Raw genomic sequence first — 18,634 nt, 5'->3', positions numbered from 1 at the left:
AAAATGTGCAGATTCATTGTTTATTTTCTATGCATAGCATAACAAAATGTAGGATGGTTACTACAGTGTCACATATGTCTTTCACTGGTTCTCAATGATAACCAATATTATTGTGCGTGCTTTTTCGCCTCACTGCACTATCCACTGAAGAGACTCGGCATATCTGGTAGCTGGCACATGCAGTCCGAATCAGAATAATCGAGATATCGGTATCCAATTCGTTGAAAGTCAGAGCGTCGTCTTCGATGTCGATGAGCTGATGTGACACTACATTGCCAGTGTTGTTCTAGCCTGTCATCTTTTATGACCCATCCATGGCAAGAGTTCATATCAGGAACAACAGGTTCAGGGATGTGGGATCTCTTTCAGATTCTAACATATCGTACATATATATGTTGTTTCAGACTTCTCCGGCATAATTGGAATTACACCAGATCCACATTCATTAGTTCTCCTTAGCGCATAGCTCCATAATTCGTATGAAGTACTATTCATCAATCGTGTGGACCCTCGTGCAACCATAAATGGCACAGGTGATATCATCGAGGTCATTAATGAGGCCATAAATGTTAAATGCTTTTCATTGGTCTGACTTTTCCCAATTCACCCTTGAAGGTGCTGGTTGTGTCACATCTGGTGTATGCGTAAAGAGAACATTGAAGACTCTCAAGTAAAAAGTTCTCTACAGTGCTTTCCAGATTTGGCAAAGAGTGAAACTTCACTGCAGACCTCATCTATGACCTCAAAGAATCCACCTGTGCCACCTATGGTTACTGAGGTTCACAAGAATGAGGAATTGTGCTTCATACGAATTAAGGAGAACCAACCCAACCCTCCGCAGAATGTGGATCTGGTGTCTTTTCCATAATGCCGGGGAAGTCTGGAACAACATATACGATATGTGAATCTAGGTGAAACTAGGTAGGAAAGAGGAAGAACTCCAACATCCCTGAATCCGATGTTTCTGATGTTATATCATGGACGGTTGACAAGTTAGAACCACGATGGTAACCCGAAAATGTAATGTCACATCAGGTCATCGAGGTCGAAGACGACACTCTGGCGAGAAAGCACGCACAACGAAAATGATTATCATTAAGAACTAGTGAAAGAAATATGTGACACTGTAGTAACCATCTTATATTTCCTAACGTTAGACACAGGAAGTAAATAATGGATGTGCTCATTCTAAAAGACACAACACGTTTCGAAAAGTGTCATGGTATTTGCCTAATTTTAATTTGATACCCTATAGCTATTAGTTGGCGTTTTGCTGTAATAATTCAGTTTGAGAGGCTACTAGTCTACAATATTTCGAACATTTATTTTGAAGTCCTACTTAGATATTCAGCCAACTTTAAATTCAAATTTGTTAGGATATAAATCGTCAATAGCCAGTGTTATATTCAGGAAATTCCGAGACACCAGGAAACTGTAGTGTCAGTGGTTTGGAAAAAATAACAATCATATGCCGCATCCGGTGATGTTTTGTAAACCAAATGATGGTATAACAACAATTCTCTTTTGCATTTCTATATATTTTTGTTGTTGTTGTAGATTTAACTGATTGATAAGAGGTCAAATAACTGATTACGAATATTAATTTGTTGTTGGGAAACAATATTGCTGCGTCAAGCCAAATATGAAAAAAAAATGCTAAAAATAACCATTTTTGAGCTTAAAATCGTATTTTTTCATTTCCTGCGTTCAAATCACTACATATATTGGATTATTTGGTCCTGACATGTATTTGTTGTTCTATTGTGGTCATTTTGATACCTCATTTGTCTACTTCAGTCGAAAAATGTCAATGTTATGACTATTTTTCATTTTTCAGTGAATTTCGAGATGGTGGCCATTTTGATGACGTCATAACCGGATTTTATACGATGTTAACATTGGTTTTTGTTGTTTTCGTTGCTTAAACTGATAGATAAGTGGTCAAAAAACTTATTAGAAATAATAGTTTGCTGTTGGGAAACATTTTTGCTGCGTCAAGCCAAATATGAAAAATTTGCTGAAAAATCTCCATTTTTGAGGTTAAAATCAGATTTTTTCATTTCCTGCGTAGAAATCACTATATATATTGGATTTTTTGGTCCTGATATGTATTTGTTGATCAATTGTGGTCATTTTGATACCTCATTTGTCTACTTCGGTTGAAAAATGTCAATGTTATGACTATTTTTCAATTTTTAGTCAAATTCGAGATGACGGCCATCTTGATGACGTCATAACCGGAAGTTCATCCCAACTTATGCAATGTTAACATTTTGATTTGTGATCAGTGGGTCATAAGGGTTCAGAAAAATATTGGTTCGGAGGTTTGGGGGGGGTGCATGTGGGACCCTCCTAGCCCATGGCCTATATAGTAGGTAGTCTTCCATTCCAGCATTCGGCTGAGGTAAATCAACCCATAAATCACCACACAGTCATATGATATATACTCAGCAAAATAAGCTAAGGGTCACGTCTTTGAACATCAGAAAGTAAAGAAATATATGAAACGAAAACACAAAATATATAAAAAACATTACGTTTTGAAAATCGTTTTCAAATAGTTTGGTTAAAAATGTACTACACTTAAGACTTCAGTATATGTGTTGTGTGTATGTATTGTTTCACGGATGTAAGATATGAAATATATTTACTTCTTTTCTTGTTTTAATGTATTAAGTAGACATATTCAGCGGCGTAAATGTAGTTTTTCTGACTACAGTCTTATTATTCCATTAGCAACAAGTGTAACTGCATAGAACACACACAAAACTTACCAACTAATTATCCATAAACAAACGATATCATTATAAAAACTAGAGGGAGAGACATGGCTTAATGAAAATGATTCAGAAGAATATGATATGATAATATTAAGGTTTTTTTTTATTTGTGAGTATTAATTAAAATGTATACATAATTATGTAAATATGAAAATCGGAATCTGTATTATGTGTTGACATATTTACCTGTTCATTCTTACGTCAACTGGTTTGGTTATAACCTCCATACCGGAAACATTTGGTACATTTCTAAAAAAGAAAGTGTGTTCTTTGTGCAAATTGATCATATTCTAAAAGAAACATTAAAGTTTTTAAATGCGCGAAATTGAGTGTGCAAATATATATGTAAACATATGTTTTTTTATGATTTTAAATGCACTCGATATAATCACCTATCTTATTACAAATGACGTTTCACTCACAACTTCTTAGCAACAGAAAACCTCTTCATTTTCAAACATTAAAATTCATTTTAAAACTATGTTTACATTGACATAGGTGAAAAAAAAATTGAAATTATAAATACTACTAATATATGAAACGTTTTACCTCGTTATCCGATAACGTGACGTCATGTCCGTCGGATATGACGTGTTTCAGAGCTGAAAACATAAAATTATAAGATCATTGGTTTGTTTTATAGGTCACGGTGCTATTTAATATCAATGGATAATGATTTCATATGCAGTTTCTTGGTATAACACAATTCTGAGGATATAGGTATATATCAACTTAAATTTATCCTGTTTTACCCTCACCACACATGTACAGATGTATATGTAAACAATTTTATTTTACGAATGTATTACAAGTGATTACTGCTTGAGTGTGTTGTTAAATATCTATCAAGATGTAATTTTGTCAAATATATAGAGGTTTCACAACGAGTCGTTGTTGGATATGGAATTTATTCCACACGAGTGAGTTATTTTATAAAAGTTTCACGAAAGACACGAGCTTTAGCGAGTGTCTTTTGTAACTTTTAAAAAATAACTTTCGAGTGTGGAATAAATTCCATATCCAACAACCACGAGTCGTGTGACCTGTTTCTACCACAATTATATCCGCTTTTAGCCGATAGAAATACGACGAGGATAAGTATGCTATCCAACAGCAGTTTTGGAGGCAAGCGGCGATCACAGCATATCATGACCTCACTCGATTATTGATGACGTTGACAAATGATGACACGACACTGAGAACGACGTAAGTCGGTCAAAGTTCATCGTGACAGCCAATCAGAATGCGTACAGAGTTTATACCACGTGTGGTATAAACAAATTGTTAATCAACAGCTGTATCGTTAATTTCATACCCTGAGCGTTGAATAACACCGCCTATTGTGGTAGAAATATTGCTATCTTACTGACTATCATAGACAATGAACATTACATCCCGCCAGGTCACATTATAGTGCTATCTTACTGACTGTCATAGACAATGAACATTACATCCCGCCAGGTCACATTATAGTGCTATCTTACTGACTGTCATAGACAATGAACATTACATCCCTCCAAGTCACATTATAGTGCTATCTTACTGACTGTCATAGACAATGAACATTACATCCCTCCAAGTCACATTATAGTGCTATCTTACTGACTGTCATAGACAATGAACATTACATCCCTCCAAGTCACATTATAGTGCTATCTTACTGACTGTCATAGACAATGAACATTACACCCCGCCAGGTCACATTATAGTGCTATCTTACTGACTATCATAGACAATGAACATTACACCCCGCCAGGTCACATTATAGTGCTATCTTACTGACTATCATAGACAATGAACATTACACCCCGCCAGGTCACATTATAGTGCTATCTTACCGGCTATCATAGACAATGAACATTACACCCCGCCAGGTCACATTATAGTGCTATCTTACCGGCTATCATAGACAATGCACATTACACCACGCCAGGTCACATTATAGTGCTATCTTATCGACTATCATAGACAATGAACATTACACCCCACCAGGTCACATTATAGTGCTATCTTACCGGCTATCATAGACAATGAACATTACACCCCGCCAGGTCACATTATAGTGCTATCTTACCGGCTATCATAGACAATGAACATTACACCCTGCCAGGTCACATTATAGTGCTATCTTACCGGCTATCATAGACAATGAACATTACACCCCGCCAGGTCACATTATAGTGCTATCTTACCGGCTATCATAGACAATGAACATTACACCCCGCCAGGTCACATTATAGTGCTATCTTACTGACTATCATAGACAATGCACATTACACCCCCGCCAGGTCACATTATAGTGCTATCTTACCGGCTATAATAGACAATGAACATTACACCCCGCCAGGTCACATTATAGTGCTATCTTACCGGCTATCATAGACAATGAACATTACACCCCGCCAGGTCACATTATAGTGCTATCTTACTGACTATCATAGACAATGAACATTACACCCCGCCAGGTCACATTATAGTGCTATCTTACTGACTATCATAGACAATGAACATTACACCCCGCCAGGTCACATTATAGTGCTATCTTACCGGCTATCATAGACAATGCACATTACACCCCGCCAGGTCACATTATAGTGCTATCTTACCGACTATCATAGACAATGAACATTACACCCCACCAGGTCACATTATAGTGCTATCTTACCGGCTATCATAGACAATGAACATTACACCCCGCCAGGTCACATTATAGTGCTATCTTACCGGCTATCATAGACAATGAACATTACACCCTGCCAGGTCACATTATAGTGCTATCTTACCGGCTATCATAGACAATGAACATTACACCCCGCCAGGTCACATTATAGTGCTATCTTACTGACTATCATAGACAATGAACATTACACCCCGCCAGGTCACATTATAGTGCTATCTTACTGACTATCATAGACAATGCACATTACACCCCGCCAGGTCACATTATAGTGCTATCTTACCGGCTATAATAGACAATGAACATTACACCCCGCCAGGTCACATTATAGTGCTATCTTACCGGCTATCATAGACAATGAACATTACACCCCGCCAGGTCACATTATAGTGCTATCTTACTGACTATCATAGACAATGAACATTACACCCCGCCAGGTCACATTATAGTGCTATCTTACTGACTATCATAGACAATGAACATTTACACCCCGCCAGGTCACATTATAGTGCTATCTTACTGACTATCATAGACAATGCACATTACACCCCGCCAGGTCACATTATAGTGCTATCTTACCGGCTATCATAGACAATGCACATTACACCACGCCAGGTCACATTATAGTGCTATCTTATCGACTATCATAGACAATGAACATTACACCCCACCAGGTCACATTATAGTGCTATCTTACCGGCTATCATAGACAATGAACATTACACCCCGCCAGGTCACATTATAGTGCTATCTTACCGGCTATCATAGACAATGAACATTACACCCTGCCAGGTCACATTATAGTGCTATCTTACCGGCTATCATAGACAATGAACATTACACCCCGCCAGGTCACATTATAGTGCTATCTTACCGGCTATCATAGACAATGAACATTACACCCCGCCAGGTCACATTATAGTGCTATCTTACTGACTATCATAGACAATGCACATTACACCCCGCCAGGTCACATTATAGTGCTATCTTACCGGCTATCATAGACAATGAACATTACACCCCGCCAGGTCACATTATAGTGCTATCTTACCGGCTATCATAGACAATGCACATTACACCCCGCCAGGTCACATTATAGTGCTATCTTACTGACTATCATAGACAATGAACATTACACCCCGCCAGGTCACATTATAGTGCTATCTTACTGACTATCATAGACAATGAACATTACACCCCGCCAGGTCACATTATAGTGCTATCTTACCGACTATCATAGACAATGCACATTACACCCCGCCAGGTCACATTATAGTGCTATCTTACTGACTATCATAGACAATGAACATTACACCCCGCCAGGTCACATTATAGTGCTATCTTACTGACTATCATAGACAATGAACATTACACCCCGCCAGGTCACATTATAGTGCTATCTTACCGGCTATCATAGACAATGAACATTACACCCTGCCAGGTCACATTATAGTGCTATCTTACCGGCTATCATAGACAATGAACATTACACCCCGCCAGGTCACATTATAGTGCTATCTTACCGGCTATCATAGACAATGAACATTACACCCCGCCAGGTCACATTATAGTGCTATCTTACTGACTATCATAGACAATGCACATTACACCCCGCCAGGTCACATTATAGTGCTATCTTACCGGCTATAATAGACAATGAACATTACACCCCGCCAGGTCACATTATAGTGCTATCTTACCGGCTATCATAGACAATGAACATTACACCCCGCCAGGTCACATTATAGTGCTATCTTACTGACTATCATAGACAATGAACATTACACCCCGCCAGGTCACATTATAGTGCTATCTTACTGACTATCATAGACAATGAACATTACACCCCGCCAGGTCACATTATAGTGCTATCTTACTGACTATCATAGACAATGCACATTACACCCCGCCAGGTCACATTATAGTGCTATCTTACTGACTATCATAGACAATGAACATTACACCCCGCCAGGTCACATTATAGTGCTATCTTACCGGCTATCATAGACAATGAACATTACATCCCGCCAGGTCACATTATAGTGCTATCTTACTGACTATCATAGACAATGAACATTACACCCCGCCAGGTCACATTATAGTGCTATCTTACTGACTATCATAGACAATGAACATTACACCCCGCCAGGTCACATTATAGTGCTATCTTACTGACTATCATAGACAATGCACATTACACCCCGCCAGGTCACATTATAGTGCTATCTTACCGGCTATAATAGACAATGAACATTACATCCCGCCAGGTCACATTATAGTGCTATCTTACCGGCTATCATAGACAATGAACATTACATCCCGCCAGGTCACATTATAGTGCTATCTTACTGAAGCATGCTAATTAAGACACTAAACAGCACACCCCACCTGATCCAGCTGTTACACCTCTCTCAGTGTTCAGCAGGAGGAAAATGTGTCATTGTATCGACTATTCCATGAATTTGGAGAATATGTAGACCTCACGACAGCTCACAGTGCAATAAGCATAATTATACTGATGTCCAAAAGCAATTTGTTCCACGGAATAGCTTTTCTAAACTGCATATTCCATTTTTTATCTGTTTTATTTTATTTTTTTTGCATTTGGGTCGTAGGTTGTAGTGGTTAGACCACTCGCATTTCATCTAGCCGACCTGAGTTGATATGTGGCATGGATGTGAAAAGGTCAGGGGTCACCTGTCTGATCACGTGGGTTTTCTACGGTCACTTTCCTTCCACTCTCACATCCATCGCGGGCTTACATCGAGGCCATCAAAGTGATTTGTATAAGTTATATAATATAACTTGTTTCGCAATAGATGTAAAATTAATAGATTTATTCTTCTCTGTATTTTACACTGAAATTCACAAACCCGTATCTCTCAGGCAGAAACAGCAAACAATTCCAGTATACAATTTGTGCTAAATTAGAATAGAAATGACCTGTTTCACTCATTGTTCTTGGAACACTTAAAACCGACATACTGATCGACATATCACTAAAGATCCAATGAACGATTCTGATGGATACTCTCCTTTGATTTGCATACCTAATTACTAGTTCTTGTCTATCATATTTTCTGCTTTTACATAAGTCGAAGATACAGAAGGATTTAAATATATTTTCTTTTCTTAAAATGCTATTTTTGAGTACGGTTTAAGTGATTTAACTTACCTCTCAAGTCCAGCCTTGTCTGTGCGTAATAAATACTGGGAAAGGCAAAATAGGCTTTCCAGAGGTGAATATTGAGTTTCCAGTGTATTCTGGCTTTGAACATTCATCGTAAAGCTATACTTTTTATTTACTTAATACTTCTCTTGCCAAGTTACGTATTTTTATCGACATCTATGTAAATATTAATCAACGCATTCGTTTTGAGTTTGAGTTATATTCCAGGCCTATGATCAGGCATATTGATTCAATTGCAAATGACATTTTGGGATATGCACTACCAATTATGTTAAAGAGCCACGACAAAAAGATCAGTTAATTGATTTTTATTCTCTAACACGTTTGCAATATTGATTTTATCCATGCATTGTAAATATATGTTTTTATTTTTTTTTACTTTGGTTATTTTTAGTAACAGTAACATATCTTGATGACGACACGATAAGCACATCACTCTGGTTACCAAGCTCTCCCGTGAGTTTAGATATATTATTTAATTTTCATTTTGAGAGATTGTCAAAAACGAGTAATTACCAGGGACTATTTTTGTCGGACACCACAGTAAACCACGGAATATGTGTTTTACAACTAATGGTTCTATGCATTAATATTTACAGTTTGCGCTGACATGGACTCAATAACCATGCTTTCTAATGTTTTCATTATCAGTGTATAATGATAGCACAACACGTGTAGCGATTCTGTTGTTACGTGAATAGTCAATGGCATAGCAATGCAGCGGGAAACGTGGGGTCATGACCCCATTTTGTTGGGAACATATGAATGACTCGATCACAATCAGCTGTTCAATCGAATTCGTTGACGCTGACGACAGAGAAAAAAATATGAGTATTTAAAAAAAATGTCATTTTCTCGAGAATAAATAATATTCATTTGCGTGGAAACTGTAAATATAATGAATCGACGGCTTCGCCGGGGTTACATAATTTACACGTGCTCCATTATCATTATACCCTCATAACCTCAACAAAATAATAATCTATTCATTAAAGGAAAATTTATCGCAAAACACATACATGCAAAATATCCTAATATCAAATTATTCAATTATTAACTTGTAATATCAATATATGATAACGGAACTAGTACTGCTATCGTTTTAATGACGTTTGTGTTATTTAAGGATTAACTTAATGTTGTGGAAATATAACACAACAATCTGAGTGTATTCTAAAATAGTACACTCAGATTTTTATATTCAAATTAATCCTTATGATTCAATTTACTAAAGAAAATCTCTTTAATATTTAAAATTCACTTCAAGACTCATTTGTCTATGACATCATTACTCCGTCATCTCAGTCAATCTGAAGCGACGTTACAAACAGCGACGCCATTTTTTCCTTTATTGGCTGATAAAGTAAATGTTTAAGCCAATGAAAATGCTCGTTACTATCAAAATTGAATTATATCTTCATAACATAACAAGATATCCAAGAAGGATCTTGGCGCCCACCAAAGATTGATCTATGCCTGACAAATGAAAGAGGGGTATTTCCTTTGCTTTTCAAAATTAAGCTTCTTTTTTCAAACTTCTTTTTTGTACTTTTCAAAAACTTGAAAATACCAAAATCCAAGATGGTGGTCGGACATCTTGTTGATCAATCGGTCACAAAATGCAATAGGCCGAACTAGGGCCCTAGAAGAATTCGAACTTTACATGAAAATTGGAGAATCCCTTCCGTACTTTTTGAGAAATAGCGTCACAAACTTTCACTATCAAAATCCAAGATGGCTGCCTGGCGGCCATCTTGTTGACCGATTGGGGTCCAAAAATGCAATATTCACAACTAGAGTCCTAGTGGAACCTACATATGAAATTTGAGACAGATCCCTTCAATACTTTCTAAGAAATAGCGTTAACAATCTTTAACTAACAAAATCCAAGATGGCCGCTGGTCGGCCATCTTGATGACCGATCAGTCCCAAAATGCGATATGCACAACTAGGATCCTAGGGAAACCTACATATGAATGAGAAAGATCCTTTCAGGACTTTCTGAGAAATAGCGGTATTGTACAAACTTCAACTATCAAATTCCAAGATGGCTGCCTGTCGGCCATCTTGTTGACCGATCAGTCCCAAAATGCAATATGCACAACTAGGGTCCTAGGGGAATCTATATATGAAATTTGAAATAGATCCCTTTAGCACTTTTTGAGAAATAGCGGTAACAAGAATTTGAATAGCCCACCATCTGATGACGATGGGCTAAAATTTTATTCAAGTTAATCCTTTATCGAATCATTTATGGTAGGCACCTATGCCTTCTTCTACAAGGTTAGCGCGAAAACAAGGTATACATTTGAAGATTATGACGTCATAATGTGATGACGTAGCGGTTTCTTGACTACCGCTGAAATGCATCTAGGCCTAATGTTTTCTTATACTTTATACAGGAAGTGTAGACAACACTTGAAGATTGCTAAACCGACGATATGAGTTAATTTTACCTACAGCACACCCGCCTCTCCAGTAGTATACCGGTAATCTGTGTAAGGCTTTACATGACAAACAAATCAGGGTCGTAACCTAAGACTCGCGATAAGAAAGGAGAAGCGGAGATTCAAAATGGCCACCTCTACGTATTTCTCAGTTTTAGTTTTACTGTTTGTGGCAATTCTACGTAAGTATGTGTGAAAGGTCTTTTTGTCATGTTTAGTGTTTTACACAAGAAACATATATTTATAAATCAAATGTAAGTTTAGTCGATGTTTACAAAGCAATCTGACAATACGACCGTTTATTGTGTCTTTGGAGATCACAGGCGGGAGTGTCTGTCACGTCTTTGTGTGTAACATATTATAAAATTTTGGGATATCTTACAGTTTTTGTTTCGGAAATCCTACATTTCATATACAATCCATGTAACAGTTAATTCTTTTTCATGTCTTTACTTATGTGATGTACACATAATTGAACGCTTCCTAATTTAAAACAGAATTTAGATTTTGTAATACAAACTAACAATAAATCTCCCGAGCAAGAACTACCAAATACGTTGATAAATATTAATTGCCTGAAAATATTCCATCCCTGTTGCTTGATATCCCTGCTTAGATATGAAAATACTGAGATTGTAACTCGTTTTAAAATAAGAAATTGACTAATAGACTACTGCTAAATGGACAGTTGTGTGATTTAACCAATAAAAAACTTACATGTGTTTAAACTTTCATTAAACGAATTCTTATATTTGTAGTAACTTCTCAATCAAACTATGGATTACTTACATGCAAACAAAACATGAAGTAAAAACTTATGGTATCTAATTGTACACACCTAGATCTACGTAGATGTTTTTACAGTTATCTTTAAAAAAGTGTTGCAATTTGAGTTATATCATGTAAGCGATTGTGTTCTCAGTAATAGTAATGTACATGTATTGTAGACATTTTTGCAAGTTTACAGTTGATACATGTATTAACGTACATGTATGTTTACTTCATCGCCGGGTGCTATGTTGTCAAAACACAGCTACATTCTTATCGCAACCTACCCGCTCTTATCTAATACGGGTTGTCAATATGTAAAACTATAAATCAAGTATATTGATTTTATGTCTACAGTACGTACACACGTAAAGGTATGCCCATCGTATCAGGAAGTTAGACACGTGAAATAAACGTGCTTTTAAATATATAAATCTTATATTCTCAGAATATGCCAATCCTTTACCTGTCTTCGTTTAAATCAATACTACGTTTTAATAGATAATTCAGACAAGTCCGTTGACTAGATTGTTCTCCCTGGAGATAGATAATTTGTATCAAATTCTTTTTTTTCGACTGAAATTATGAATGTATGAAGATAGTTTATGCCATACTCTGTGATTCATGTATATTTATAGTTTATGGGTCGATGATAAACAACTTGGTTTTTCGTCGTTTGATTTGTATTCATTTAAGAAATAATTAGTATTTTCGTTGTTCACTGGTGTATGGAGTTAGGATGCATATTACATACATGTATATATTATCTAGTTAGAGTGTTTAGCAATCTGATTAAAATAAAGATCCTTATTATATTTACGTTTCATCAGGTCCCATTAGGGGTCATGTCCAGGTGACCTTTGAAAATGACCTATCAAACTGCTGCTTGCATTTTGAGTGAATTTTAAGGGACGAAATAGTTTGAAAAAACTGTCAGAATTATGTTTCTGTAGGCAGTCATCTCGACCAGGGAGCACAACAAAGCTAATTGTATAAGTATACAGGGGCGAAATGACGTTTTCAATGATGTAGCATTGATCTGAAGTACACATGGTATTAAGGCCATCTGTACGTGACCCCTTATGGGATATTGTAAGATCCTCTATTGAACGGAGTGGTTATAAGGATCTGTGTTTTAATTAGATTGCCTTAACCCTTGGCGCTAAGCATGCTGGTTTGCCCATTGTCAGTGTAATATGATCAGGTGGATTTTGCTTGAATGGGAATAGCCCTATTACCACAGGAACAACACCAATACACGCAGCCTCCCAAAATATATTGTATACATGTCAAACAGTCGTTAAATGACCCTAGCTGTCAATCGTATGTATAAAGTCCAATCAACCACCCGATCATTCCAAGCAGTGTTATAAGTATCTAGTGCTAGCTTCTATCCCCTGGCAAAGACACACCAAAGTCTATAAAAGTGGTAGTTTCTGCTCCTGCTTAGCGTTCAGCATACAGGGAGTGGGACGACTGGTTCGCCCGTTGTCAGTATAATGTGACCGGGTGGGGTGTGTTGCTTGGTGTCTTCGGCGGCTTGCTTCAGTGATATATCACTATAAAAAGGGCAACAGTTCCACTAAACAAGAAGACACAACATGAACACACCGCAGTCTCCCAGTACACTCACCTCGCACAACATACACGCAACACACCGCATACATGGGAGGCCGTCCTTACATGACCATATCTGTTAATAGGACGTTAATAAATCAAACAAACAAACAAACAAACCAACAAGAAATAAACTTTCCCTGCGTGTGTTCCACAGGGTGCTCCTTTAAAACCCTCTTGTTTATAGAGATTACTATTATACCTTTTTTGGAATGCAAATATACTGCGTATTGTATTTTTAGGTCAGGATGACCTATAGTCAGCGTGATTCATTCGTCGTCGTCCGCCGTACGCCGTGCGTAAACTTTTTCCTTTAAAACGCTACTCCTTAACCGCTAAGCGGATTTCATCCATATTTGGTGTGAAACATCATTAGAGAAGGACAATCATATTTTATATAAATGAGCTTGGTCCGACCCCTAGTGGCTGAGGGTTTGGGCCCCAAAAGGGCAAATTTTCTTATTTTATGCTTTTAAATTCTACTCCTCCTTCATCCTTTTGTTGATTTCATCCATATTTGGTTTGAAACATCATTAGGGAAGGACAGTCATATTTTATATAAATGAGCCTGGTCCCACCTCTAGGGGCTGAGGGTTGGGGCCCCAAAAGGCAAATTTTCTTAATTTTAGCTTTAAAATCCTACTACTCCTTCACCGTTGGATGGATTTTATCCATAATTAGTGTGAAACGTTGTTGGGAAAGGGCAATTATATTTTATATAAATGAGCCTGGCCCGACACCTAGGGGCAGAGGGGCGGGGCCCAAAAAGTAGAAAATTTCCTTAATTTAAGCTTTAAAATCCTCAACATGCAAACATTTTCGTATTCCAAGATGGCCGCTGGGCCAACTTTCTGTTTTTTTATTTCGGTCTTTAATTTCAATGAAAATTAGTATAACGGGGTATTAAAGGATGCTGATCTTTTGAAAATTGTCGCTGGACCAACCTCCTGTTTTCAATTTTTAGTCGGCAATTCATTGAATGTGAAAGTACCTCAAAAATTTGTTTAGGATGTTCACGCACATTCTTGATTTGTTGCAGGTGGGGATGGGGAGGAGGAGGGAGAGGGTCGTTTTGGGGATTATGTATTGATGTCCGTTACAATGAGTACTTGTTTTAGCTTAAAAATCCTACTCCTCCTTTACCCTTGAGTGGATTTCATGCATATTTTGTGTAAAACATCATAAGGGAAGGACTGTCATATTTTATGTAAACAAGTTAGATCTCACCCCAGGGGATAGAGGGGCGGGGCTCAGAAGGGGGAATTTTTGATGAAATTGGCTTTAAAAGCCTACTCCTCCTTAACCCTTGAGCGGATTAATGCATCCATATTTTGTGTGAAACATCACTGGGGAAGGACAATCGTATTTTAATATAAACGAATTAGGTCCGACCCTTGGGGACAGAGGGGCGGGGATCAGAAGGGGGAACTTTAGGTGAGGACAATCATATTTTATAAATTACCGAGGTAAAACCCATGGATATAGAATGGCGGGGTCCGAAATGGGAGCTTTGCTGAAATTTGGCTTTAAAATCTGACTCCTCCTTAATCCTTGAATGGGTTACAACCATATATGGATGAAGGGCTACCAAGTTTGTTCAACAAATGACCTTTACCTATTTCAGAAACTTACATATTCAACAAAGGAGTTCCTTGTATTATATTATATTAATTGTTAACAACTACTTAATACTGTAACTTTGTTGTTTTGTGCAATGAGTCAGATGACCGTTAAGGCCCATGGGCCTCATGTTGTTTCTTTTCAAATAAGACAGTATCTTGACTATCAGAAAGAGTGTTTAGGTTTGTTTTTTATTATAATTTACCTTTTTACTGTTAATCGAGCTACATTGTCACCGATTTTCTACACAGGTTATATTGAATATGTGTTCAACAGGATAGAAGTGGAAAAATGCACGGCGAGACTGAGGTTTTAACCCTGAACATCCGAACACTAGCCAGATTATGTACCGATTGAGTTATAACTATACCTCGTCGGTGATCGATCCGATCATGACATAACTATATATTTTACATCAAATAAATCGTTATGCATATATGTTTACATTCGGCATATTTTATCAAATAATTAAATCCTTACTTTTACAAATCATTAAGTACAATTACATCTGTAATTCAACTTCAATACACAGGAAGGTTATTTCAAAATTTGTTTGGTATCATGAAACTATTATATTTTAGGTTGTTTTTAATCACTAATCACTTCTTACGTTCTAACTATACTTTGTTTTCAGTTGAAGTCGCACAACCAGTTGATGGAGAGATATGCTTCGAAAGAGGCTATTATGCCCTTTCTTCGAATTACATCTACTGCTCGACTTCATGCTGCGGCTATACGTATAACCGGTACTGCTGTAGTTACATGTAAGTGGCAAGCATAAAGACAACTCGTTCATTCACAAATATATCTCATTTATGATGACAATGTTGAAAAATTCAAAAGTGTAAAAATTCACACACAATCAAAATCGTATCTCAAGCTTATAAACATCTTGCATTATCAAACAATTGGACTAAATGTAATTTGTTGTTATAATGCATTATGTCACAAAACAGAATTCAGTCTTTTGCAAAGTTACGTACATCATATATAAATTTACAAATATATTGGGCCTAAAATCTTATGTTATCAGGAACCTTCGGTATTTTCCGTAAACGAACGGACAGTGCCGAAGGATCCCGATTGACGTCTACTGCTGTTTCGTTTACAGGACAGGTGGCGCCATAGCCGGAATAGTGATCGGGTCCTTAATTGGTTTAGGAGTGCTGATATCAATTATCGTGTGCATGTGTTCTGCTTGTAACAAATCTGGAACTACCCGGGGACGAGTTGTTTACCCTAACACCACAGGACAGGCGACAGTTGCGGTCATCAACACGACCAACCACACCAGTAAGTGAGGCGGTTTCTGTGTGGCGATAATTGATATCAAAATGAAAGTATAGATATGTATTCAAATAATCTAGGAGACTGGAAATTGCTTATAAAAATTATCAGATTCAAGCACGTTTGCATTGCTCACAGTAAATAGAATCGTATTGGTTGATTAAAAAGTTGCATTATGCAAGCCATCCAAAGATATTACACCTTCGGGTAAAGACACTTATCACCATTAATTGTTTGTGTTTATAATTTGTATATAAAGACGTATAATGCTACCGTTGTAGTGAACCATTCATGTAGATATATTTTGGGTTTTTTTTCTATATCACTTCAGACCAAGGACCAGCCTATCCTCAACACGGCGGGGCCTATCCATCTCAGACTTACCCAGGGCAGGGAGGCTATCCCCCATCCGGGCAGGCCTACCCTCCACCCCCACCAGCGTATATGGCCCAGGGACCAGCCTACCCGCCGCTTCCAAACGATCAAGGACAATCCATTCCTCCACCGAAGTATTCTGCGAATTAAACCAATCACGTGTTCTTCCAAGAATTTACTATCCAGCTAATAAATCCGCCCATGTGTTTTTAAACGTGCAGTATACTGAATGCACGTTTGAAGTTTGACTGTGATATATTATAAAGTGTATTAATGTAATTGATAAATAGTAATTTGCTTGCCATTCAGAAATAATTACACATCACAAATCAATCATAAAATATCTTTTTATCAATAGTATTCTTGTACTTTTATATCAACCTCTGATCTATACGTTGATAAAACTTGACCCGCTGATTTCGATTATCGTAAACTTTGATCCTGAACTGGTCGCTCGCCAGGCATCCTTGATTTCCAGGGGCTACGATCATGTACGGTTTCTACATCCTTGGAATATGTCATAGGAATATTAAAAGGCTCTGTGTGCGACATCGGTTGAGCAGGTAGTTTGGTCCTTTGATGTACACCAAAGAATCGAATGACGGTACAATGAATGGTTTTGAAGTAGAGTATCGCTCTCTCTAATTCTTCAAAGGAAGTTTCTGGAGGCCTGAAGTTTTTTTCTTCCTGACCTGCCTTCAGTTTTGATATGACGTATCCCTGGGCCGTGTAGATCGTATGTGCTCGTAACCCCGGCGATCGAAGATGGTCGTCAAGGAGACTGTCGCTGAAACGTCACTATACAACGAACTAATACAATACTGATCTTCGAATACTGTTATGTTAAATCATGTTATAAATTTATTCGCCAATTTGTAATAAGAATAAGATTTGCTTTTATTTAAAAAAATTGCCAAAACATTCACATTGTATCATTGTTTTAAGATCTTGTTATTTTTGTTTCTTTATCATTTTTAATTTGAATAAAGAATGTTTCTATTCTATAATTGTCAGTGTTGAGTGTAAAATGTAACAAACATACCTTTATAAATTTATATTGTAATTAATCTCTCAGTAACCAATGTCTCAATGTTACTCTAACGTGCTTGACTGGTAAAAAAAGGAGATCCACTCAATGTCTGTATACGTATGCACGTATTGTTACAGAAAGGGCTGCCTTCTGTCAAATCTCTTCTCATCCTTGTTATGAATGTTGTGTTTTCAAATATGACGAGGTTGGGTGTTCGATATCTTTAGCGGCATGCTTCAGTAAGAGAGCAAAAATGAAGAAGTAGGGCCTAAACGAAACAAAACACAAAAATACTGCAGTCTCCCAAAACAATGCATACACAGAAGACCGTCCTGACACTGGCTGTTAATTGAACGTTCAGCAAACAACCAACCCAAAACGAAGATTGGCGAGGCACAGGTACTGATCCTTCAGCGAAAGCAACTGTTGTCTCCCTTGTCTGTGTAAAAGCCAACGTGTATTCCAGGACGCTGGCTAATGGTTTGAAATCTATCCGATCTGGGTTGTATATCAATAACGCTAAGCCTATTTCATTGAGCGCTTTGAAATAATGATAGAAAAAGAAAATGCTAGTCTTATAAATGAAAGTCTCATAAACGATTCTTGAAATTACTTTTTTAATCCTAGTTGGATTTGTATAATATGCATTGTCAGTTTTAACCACTTTCTATCACAAGTCATAAAAATGTCTGCTTGGCGGAATGTAAGCTAAGCATATTTCGTAAAGCACGTTGGAATACTGGTAGAGAGAAATAGAAATTGTCGATCTTCGGCAAGGGAATGTCTCATAAACGATTCTCGAAACTAATTTTAATCTCAGATAAAAGTTTGTTTTCACCACCA

General features: G+C 37.3%; 1 protein-coding gene across 1 annotated transcript; it reads left to right on the top strand.

The window, feature by feature from the left end:
* Positions 1-11,016: 11,016 nt before the first annotated feature.
* LOC138336262 (cysteine and tyrosine-rich protein 1-like) lies at positions 11,017-17,768 on the top strand. The gene is made up of 4 exons (XM_069285676.1): positions 11,017-11,276; positions 15,734-15,863; positions 16,211-16,392; positions 16,718-17,768. Exons 1-4 carry the CDS (start codon positions 11,222-11,224, stop codon positions 16,909-16,911), a joined length of 561 nt encoding a protein of 186 aa, XP_069141777.1. The 5' UTR covers positions 11,017-11,221; the 3' UTR covers positions 16,912-17,768.
* The last annotated feature ends 866 nt before the right edge of the window (positions 17,769-18,634 follow it).

Source organism: Argopecten irradians, chromosome 12 (genome assembly GCF_041381155.1).
Source record: "Argopecten irradians isolate NY chromosome 12, Ai_NY, whole genome shotgun sequence".
Classification (NCBI taxonomy): domain Eukaryota; kingdom Metazoa; phylum Mollusca; class Bivalvia; order Pectinida; family Pectinidae; genus Argopecten; species Argopecten irradians.
The sequence above is the reverse complement of the archived record's forward strand: the minus strand, read 5'-3'. Positions and strand labels throughout refer to the sequence as shown.

Excerpts from the sequence above, each read along its gene's own strand:
- LOC138336262 (XM_069285676.1), top strand. The coding sequence starts at position 11,222 with ATGGCCACCTCTACGTATTTCTCAGTTTTAGTTTTACTGTTTGTGGCA. Across the intron at positions 11,277-15,733 it reads ACTGTTTGTGGCAATTCTAC|TTGAAGTCGCACAACCAGTT; the intron begins GTAAGTATGTGT and ends CTTTGTTTTCAG. Across the intron at positions 16,393-16,717 it reads CAACACGACCAACCACACCA|ACCAAGGACCAGCCTATCCT; the intron begins GTAAGTGAGGCG and ends ATATCACTTCAG.